At 38.4% G+C, this 9,044-nt stretch overlaps 2 protein-coding genes across 3 annotated transcripts; one reads left to right on the top strand and one right to left on the bottom strand.

Annotated features, from left to right (window-relative positions):
* The first annotated feature begins 433 nt into the window (after nt 1–433).
* Nucleotides 434–4,160, top strand: Dbp73D (putative ATP-dependent RNA helicase Dbp73D). Of its 2 annotated transcripts, none has more exons than XM_065483874.1 (10): nt 434–510; nt 569–899; nt 952–1,102; nt 1,158–1,291; nt 1,348–1,525; nt 1,582–1,782; nt 2,134–2,310; nt 2,707–3,043; nt 3,325–3,628; nt 3,689–4,160. In XM_065483874.1, exons 1-10 carry the CDS (start codon nt 488–490, stop codon nt 3,800–3,802), a joined length of 1,950 nt encoding a protein of 649 aa, XP_065339946.1. In that variant the 5' UTR covers nt 434–487; the 3' UTR covers nt 3,803–4,160. The 2 variants fall into 2 exon arrangements, with proteins under 2 accessions (XP_065339946.1, XP_065339945.1); XM_065483873.1 differs by having other exon boundaries at nt 2,704–3,043.
* Sfxn1-3 (Sideroflexin-1-3) lies at nt 4,145–7,786 on the bottom strand. Its single transcript, XM_065483875.1, has 8 exons — nt 7,628–7,786; nt 7,256–7,414; nt 6,428–6,598; nt 6,273–6,371; nt 5,667–5,828; nt 5,480–5,607; nt 5,135–5,319; nt 4,145–4,949 (listed from the first exon to the last, which is right to left on the bottom strand). The coding sequence occupies exons 2-8, from the start codon at nt 7,408–7,410 to the stop codon at nt 4,890–4,892; spliced, it is 960 nt and encodes a 319-aa protein (XP_065339947.1). The 5' UTR covers nt 7,411–7,414; nt 7,628–7,786; the 3' UTR covers nt 4,145–4,889.
* Nucleotides 7,787–9,044: the final 1,258 nt, after the last annotated feature.

Here is a 9,044-nt window from a genome sequence, read left to right as displayed (position 1 = left end):
CAATAAAGGTTTTGTAGGTTGCCCAAAAAGCGGAAAGGAATAAGCAGTGGCTTTAGAGTAAAGATAGACAAACAAAACTGCCGCGCTGCGCTTTTGTCAAGGGAGGAGACGATTTCAATTTACCGGTTAATTTAAAATAAAAACCGCAACCAAGTTCATCCCACTGGCTTTGATTACTACTTAATTTAGGTTAATTTGTTTGCATTAATAATAAAGGTAAATTTTCGTGGAAAATAGAAATTGTCGTTGATACACATTTAAAAATGTTTTGTGCACTCATCTATTTTTTAAAATACCTTCCTGTATTTTTAGAACGTCTTCTCACTTAACCGGTTTACACCACCGGTACTTTTCTCCCACCGAGGTTCACTGAGAATAATAACAAAACAAACATCTGAACATCTGTACCTCACTCTCACACGTGAGTGTCTCACTCTCACTGTCGTCACTGTTTCGCGGTTCAGTGTTCCACAATTTTCACTTTAAAATGAAGCTTTTTGTCGTTGAAAGGTAAATTTATGCAATATCTTAATTCCGTAGTAAATATTCATCACCTTTTCATGTTCAGGTATGGCGCAAATGATGCAGGAATCAAAGATGATTCCGTGCAGAAGCAGCGACTGGACAATCTCCTGAAGAAGGCACAGAAGCGCAAAGAAACTGCCGAAAATGCTATAATTTCGGAGCAGCAACAGGAACAGGAGGAAATAGTCAAGAAGAAGAAGAAGAGAAAGAGTCAAGTTTCGGAGAGTGTGGAAGCTGAAAAGCCAGCTGAGCAAGAAGAGCAGCAAAAGGATGACGAAGATGGTTTGGAACAGCGAAAAAAAGCTGCTGAAGCCAGCCAGGAGCCAGAGGGTTTCACTGTCATTGGACGAGACCAATTCAAAAAAATTAAAGAGGTAGGCTTATAAATTTGAGGCTTAAATCCACTCTAACATCATTTGAATCCAGGTTAAAGGTGTCGCACCAAAGTGGCTCTTACATCCCACTGTGATTTCTGTAGATATGAAAAATTTGGACGCCAATGTTGATGATGTTCTGGACTTGGCTCCAGTGTTGAAGCAAACGCTCAAAACAGAAAACGTACAGAAAATGTTTCCAGGTATGTCTTTGTCAAATTATCGAGAAAGTGTAAATTAAACAATTATGCATTTCAGTCCAGAGGGATATCATTCCTTGGATACTGAGAGAGTTTAAATTCAGTTTAACTGGATACTGGCCTAGAGACCTCTGCGTATCTGCACCCACGGGGAGTGGAAAAACCTTGGCTTTTGTTTTACCCCTGGTCCAGGTATAATCATCATCCCCTCTGTTCTGTAAAAAGATTGTAATGCTGATATTGAACAGATTTTGCTTGGGAGACCTTTGCTGGAAGTGAAAGCGCTGGTGGTGTTACCTGTGCAGGACCTGGCAAAGCAGGTTTTCTCAGTTTTTCAAACATACTCGAAAGGGACAAATGTGAAAGTTGCTCTGGCGGTTGGACAAGGGCAGATTGAAAATGAACAGAGGCAACTTGTTCGAAAAGGTTTGTAAAAATAACTTAAATTTTGCAGTCTTGTATATTAATTGTTGTGTTTGCAGACGCGTGTGGCAATTTCCACCCTCTAGCTCACATTGTGGTGACCACCCCAGGTCGGCTGGTACATCACCTTAGAGTAACAGAAGGTCTGGACTTGAGCAAATTGAGGTTTTTGGTAGTTGATGAGGCAGACCGAGTGATGGACAGTGCCCAGAGCGACTGGCTCTTCCATCTGGAGAAGCACATTGCTAAAAGTGGATCAAGTAAGGCTGAATTTGACGCCCCTAAACCCCTATGCATGGAAAATTTAAAAAAAATGACTACTGATTTATTAAATCATGAGGCATGCTAAAATATTATTGTCAAATACCACATCATTATTGATGGAAACCGTTCCAAGCCAAAACATAATGTTACTTTGAGGATTATGATTACTAGGATTTAAAACTTTCACCTAAAACAAATATCCAACTATCAATCTTGTAATTTATCTGAATTATATCGCATTGCGATGCGTAAAAAATCTCTTTGTTAAACTCATCATAATAATAACTTGAAGTAAATTAGTTTTAAACACAAGTTATTAAAGCTCTAAATTTTCTCCCAATTTTCAGAACGAGTTTTAGGGCAAGTGCCCCCATTGACCATCCACACCCTAGAAACGCAAGCACCTCCGCCCCAAAAATTGCTGTTCTCTGCCACACTCTCACAAGACCCTGAGAAGCTGGCGAAACTGGCGCTTTTCCAGCCGAAACTGTTTACAAGCGTTGTCAAGTCGAAAAACCCAAGTGGTAAGACAAAACACAGTTCTTCTATTAAAAAACTACCTTTAAAATATAAAATATGGGATGTAAATATATTACAAGACTTCATCTTCTTTTATTTCAAAGTTAATTAATTAAACCCAACCAGTTTCCAATCCACCCTAAAATGGTAGAGTTTGATTAAATAACTCTGAAATCAAAGAGGGTGACGTCTTGTTATTCATTTACAATTCAAGAATGCACCAAATCTCCAGTGAAATTCCAAGCATTTAATATGATGGTTAAAAATATTCATTCATGTTTGTTCCTAATTTTTGCATTAGCAAAAATTTAATTTTCTTGTAAATCCTTTAGCTCTTTACATATTTAAAAACAAAAAAGAAAGAAATTTCATGCAAATCGTATGGTTGTTTCTTTCAGCAGATGCCGAGAATGATGAGGATGAAAATGTTGGCCACTTTTCCATGCCGGCTGAAATCAGAGAGCGATACGTTCTTTGCGAAGAAGAGGGCGCCAAGCCTCTGCTTCTGCACTGTCTGCTGACCAAGCGAGCGGTGAAGTCCCAGCAGAAGAAAGGACACGGTTTCAAGAGCCTGTGCTTTGCTGACTCAAGAATGGCCGCCCACAGACTTTGTCTGCTGCTGCAGAAGCTGTCTGAGAGCTCAGAGACCAAGCTGAGAGTTGCTGAAATCACTGCCGAGCTCAGACTAATGGAAAGAAACTGCATCTTGAATAGATTCACCAACGGAGAGCTTGACGTGTACGTTGTTTTCCTCAGATTACTTATTTTTTAAATCTGCATTGCATTATACATTACTTCTTTTTGCTAAATGGATTTGTTAAGACTTTAAATTTGTTTTCCTATCTTAATATCTTTACCCTGTTATTAAAATAATTTTCTTTAGCTCTGGCGCAGCCATTTGAGGGAAATTTTGGTTTCACTATTCCCCCCCCCCCCCAATTGAAAGATGATTTAATTTTTATATCTGTTGAAAATGATGATCTCATAATTTACGTAATTTACATTATTTACAATTTCAGAATCGTGAGTTCTGACGCCCTTGCTCGAGGAATCGATATTCCGTCGGTGGACTGCGTGGTGTCGTATGACATGCCTCAGCAGGCCAAGCTGCACGTACATCGCGTTGGTAGGACAGGCCGCGCGGGTCGGAAGGGTGAGGCGATCACGGTTCTGTCACCGCAGCAGCTACCATCCTTCCAGCACATGCTCAGAGGCGTCGCCAAGGGGAACGAACTGAAGGAGCTGAAAAGTCCCCAGGATGAGATGGAGGCGCTTGAGGAAACATACAAAAAGGCGCTGGCCGAAGTTCGCAAATGCATTAAGGTGAAAATTATTGTGGCTTTGGTCAGTTTGAGGAGAAAAACTGACTTTTGTTCTTTGCAGGAGGAGGCCAAGCACAAACTGGTTGTCAAGAAAAAGAGGACTGGAGTGTTTAAAAGAAATAAAACAGCGAGGAGGAAAAGCGCTAAAAAGCTGTTGAAAGCAAAGAGAAAATAAAGATAGGCCTTTTATATCAAAACAATTGTTTTGCTTCAAAGGGGCGCATTGTAAATTGAAATTAAATAAATTCTTTTGTACTATTTTAGCTGCTTATCTGAACAGAAGCAGACCTCAATTGCTGGCTCCAATCAATTGTGCGAAGTATAGCATTTCAGAAGAGGCAAAATTCCTTCAAATTTATATTTTCTCAGTAAAGATCTTTATTTTCTTAGTTCTTGAATTGGATCAAATTAAACAAATCAATTCATTTTATACCATCCTTGTATGTTATACGATTGAGCATAATATAAAGGTTCTTCTCTACTCAAGTAAACAGGCAGAAAAATAAAAATTCCAAAGTTTTGGTCAACAACAATCGTGAGTTTTATTGTCTTTGGAGAGTTGAGCCTAACAGCATGATTTCTGCGTAAAACATTGATCAGAGGTAAAACTTTAGAGTGTCTACTTCAAGTGCGCAAGACTTGACAGCAGGAACACTTAGTCGTCTAGTCGCTCTGCATAAATATGCGTTGATAATGATATACATTTTAACAGCATCTGGCACATCCCGCTACTAATTTAACAAAAGTACCATTTATTTTTTATGTTCACTTGCAGTGGAATGCACAAAAGTACCTTCATAAAAATACGATTAAACTGAAAGCCATAAACGTGTAAAATATAAATGTGTATTACTGCTGTGCATGTTGAGGTTCAACTGAACAATAAAAATTGACATTGTCTATTAGGAACAAAAAGGGTTTGTTTAGTAGACATCACATTATTGCACTTATTGTTATTGAACGGCAGTTCATTTCGATAGTTTTGTGTGGCCTTGTAATTGACTAAAAAGAGGTTGAAAAATAAAATTGCATCTTGATTGTAAAATTAACAACCCACGGGGAACCCTGCAATATTACAGGGCGAGCTTAAAATTAATCAGTTGATCGCAGCACGAACGGCTTTGAAAGTTGCACACACGTCCCGTCGTACACATTTCCTTTGCGTAAGAACAACTACAATTACATACCCATCTATATGGCCATCTAAATATTAAACGGGGCTATAGGGATTTATTGTCACCGTCCAACTGTGTCCTGCAAGCTTACAGACCCTTGTTGTAGTAGACAACAGTTGGTGCGTCCGGCATTGCTTCGATTTTAGCCTAAAACATATATCAATGGGATTAATTATTGGACTATTGGCATAACGGCAATCTTTTTGTTAATATTATATAAAAATTATCCTAAGTTTGATTTTAGGACAGATGTGTAATACATCAATCATCTCATACAATTATTGATGCCACAAGTAGAGAATTGAAACCATATAATTTGATCGAAAACTCACCTTAAGTTCTGGCTCGAGGTCAGCGACAGCGATTGATGCCTTTTGGGGGAAAAGAGCGCAGCACATAGGCGTGGCAAAGGTCAAGCAGAAGCCGCACAGGAGCACCTGCAGAGGAGCGTTCGCCCAGGGAATTCTTGCTAAAACCTTCTTCCGCTCCAAAGTATTCATCACCAATGGCGGTATCACTACAGAAAATTTTAAGTGTAAGAAAAGCAATTTTTATAAATCAAATAATAAATTGCCAACGTCCGGTTTAATTTCTCTCAAGTTCATACTATTGTGATAATGTTAAAATAATTTCGTCACAACGCTTCATTCAATCCCAAATTTAAAAAGATGATTTACCCATTCCAGGGGATGCCATTCCGATTCTGCTAAGTACAACAGCGACAATTCCAGTTTTTGCTGCCGTTTTCGATTCGCCAAGTTTATTGCCATTAGCGTCAACAACAGGGACACCTTCTTGAATTTCCCTGTAATCCACCAAACATCAATTATTAGGTATCGATATATTTAAGAAGAAAAGCTTTACTTCATTCTCATCATTGGGATATTGACACAGTTGGCTGCGGCAACAGCAGCGAACGGCACAAAACGACCGATCAACGGAGGGGCAGTTTTGACCAGACTGTTCAGTCCCAGAGCGGTCACAAGCGCACCTCCTGTGGCCAAAACATAAGAGGTCCCAAGTTGCCTAAAAATTTAAAGAGTAAAAATCAAGCATTTGGTTACAATTATTGAATAAAAAAATTAATATTCAAATTTAACGCTAATTTAAGTCAAATCATGATTTAAAAAGGAAAGTAAAATTTAATTTGCTACTTTGAAATTTCATAAAGGATTTTGTTTAAATTTTAAGATAGGTTGAAAGAAGGAAAGGCATTTGTATGCAACAATACTTTTGCTAATCTCTAAAAGTTTAAAATAAATTCCACAGTTCCATCTGAATTTTCTTGTAAAATCATAAGAAAAATGACGTATTGAAATCATGCTTCGTAAAAATTTCTTGCTGCCTATCAGGTTGTGACAGTATTCAAAACATACACTCGCTTCACATTTTGTCGAGTAATAAAGAAATTAGGTAACACATAACAAATTTCTGGTATTGGTATCGTAACACAAGAATTATAAAACTTACTTTACAGTGATAGGCGAGTCACCGCTACGGTTTGTGTAATTGACAACAGCATTGAAGCTCTGGTTAATCCACTGCCAGAAGACCACCGCTGGTGTGGTCCTACGACGGAAAAAAGGGGATGACATGTGTGCGAATTTCTTTTTAAATTCGCATACTTGTAAAAAGTCATCATGCAGCCTGTAATTGTCATGTTCATCGGCACTTGGGCTGACATCCGACCGATCAGCATCATCTTTTCCCCTGTGTCTGGGTGGAATGCCGAGTCGTACAATTGCTTCGCGCGCCAGATCTTCTCTTCAGTCAGTCCAGGAATTTCGATCCCCTGTCTGAAAAACAGATGCGGCCAATTAGTAAACAGTGCCAAAAAAAGCGAGCGAAGTATTTTTTCGCGTTCTGTGAACATCTATCATGTGATTTAGATTTTGTAGTTGCCACGTGTTAATAAAAAAGAACATGTAACAAATTGGAAAAACTTATTACCAAACTTACAAATCACTTGCGTAAATCGTAATTTAAGCAAGTCATTTTAAATATTTGCACGTTTGAAAAATAAAATTTTATCTCAAATCAAGTAAGTGCAAATATTTTCCAAGCAAGTTTCACCTTTTCAAAATTAATTTTAATGATTGCATTTGCAGATTCCTGATTTTAATTTAAAAATAAATTAATTCCAAGAGTCTCATCTCATCTGCAATTACTCTTAAAAATATTTTATCAATACATTTTTAGAAGAGTGTAGGCGCCTACGAAGTTTGATCATTGTAAAGGAATTTCCAAGGGAATATACCTGGCACTAACAATAAGACCATGCATCTGTTACAAAATATAAATTTTAACCTTCAGAAGGTCAGTACTGAGAATCGTGCGTGGCTCGATAATTACGTCCCAACAGTTTTTACTCAATGTGTAAAAAATTTCACAAAATTTCGAAAATAATATAAGCCTGCACATTAATTTTTATTTTATAATTAAAAATGCCATACTTGTACTTGGTGACGAGTTCCTTGGCCTCGTCAAGATCAGCAGACGAGCAGAGCAGGTTTAAGGGATTGGTGGTTGAAAAGAAGTGCTTGGCGCGGCCGGAATAAGAGCTCTGGTCCCATCGCGGCTCGTCCAGATTCACCTTAATCGTCGACATTTTCCTGCACAGAAACCCGCAATCAAACTGACACTAGTTATCGAGATCACTTTGCTCGGATCGCATTTCAGCAGTCGGCGAGATCTTTGACCCTGAACCCATTCAGGCTCGAAATAAGAGACACACACACCACTGCTTTACTCCGATCGATCCTCATTTTATTGATCCCCGATGTTGAAACCCTAATTTTTGTCTGAGGAATGTAAAAGGCACATACCAAATTTAGACAACTGCCAATTTTACGTAGCTGAGATTTCACTTGGTTGCTCTTTGGTCCCTTCACTAGAGCCGATCTGGACGACCGAGATGAAAATCTTCAAGTGATGTTTTTTTGCTAGCAGGACAACCACTACTGCTGCGGCCAGTGGGGGCGTGGTTTCCATCCGTTACGTCACGCAGGGAGAAGGCTCGTTTTTTATTAGAGCAAGAGGCTATAAGTATGAGTTGTTGGACACAAGCCTAAATTAACACACAATATTCATTGTGGGATATTTTACGCAGCGCGCTTAAGCTTCTGAACTCTGAACTGACAATAATGAATAGAACAAAACGACTGATTGTGACAGTGAACTACTGCTATTATAATTAGCCGTTACGGATGAATAAATTGGATAAATTTTTACCAAGAAAAGCTTTTTATTTCTATTAATTTTATAACTTCGTATTAGTCAATCCTCGCAGGCTCAAATCTCAAATAATTTTGTTTTAATTCTATTGGACCATATAGCAGCAGAGCGAATTCGCACCATTCGTATCAATATTAAAAAAATTTTAATCGTCAAAAGGTTTTAAAATAAGATTTCCAAAATCTTTCATTTCTATTAAAGCACAAAAGTAACTGTATTTAATTGAAATTTAAACCCGCCATTTAAATATATATTTTTTTGGGGAATATTGCATGGGTATCAGTGATCCAGGAAAAATATTTCGTCTAAAAAAAGCATCCAATGTTCCAAAGCGAAGAGTTTTCTGGTGCTTATTCAACAATCACTTTAAAACAGAATAAAAAAATGGGATGAAAATATTTAACTCTGCAACTACTAAAAGATTTACGGGATTTCAAAAGCATATTTATAATAATATATACTAGCATTTTTTGTACCCTTCCCCTCCTGTTAACAAACTGCGTCTGTGTCTTTGTGCTCTTGTGTTTACCAGTTGTGCCGAGTTATGCAAATAGAAAAAACAAATTAGGCTCTCAGGCATCAGCTATTCAAATCGTCCTCTGTGTTACGTTGCGCGCGTGCATTGACTCGTCTTTTCTTGAATTCGACACGCGCGTGGTCTGCGTTCCCCGGCGGTGTAAATTGGCCGCGTGTTTGTTTCATTAACTTGATTGCTGCTATGAGAATATAATACACGAGGCGAAGGGGGTCGCCTTGACCCGCGCGAGAGACGCGTCTGCCAAAATTTTCGGTCTCTCTTTCGCTCAAGATTGTTGAGATGGAGACGATCCGAGCCGCACGAAAATATACTCATTCACCGCGGCGCCACACGAAAACACTTTAAAAGCAACAAATATAGTTGGAATCTCCAAGGGGCTGCTTTTATTTTCAACTTTTACTGTTTTCGCCATAGTGTATAGAAAATAACTGACTTCAAAAATTAGTCTCACATCTTTAGGGAGGAAATAT

This window comes from Cloeon dipterum, chromosome 3 (genome assembly GCF_949628265.1).
Source record: "Cloeon dipterum chromosome 3, ieCloDipt1.1, whole genome shotgun sequence".
Taxonomy (NCBI): domain Eukaryota; kingdom Metazoa; phylum Arthropoda; class Insecta; order Ephemeroptera; family Baetidae; genus Cloeon; species Cloeon dipterum.
The sequence above is the reverse complement of the archived record's forward strand: the minus strand, read 5'-3'. Positions and strand labels throughout refer to the sequence as shown.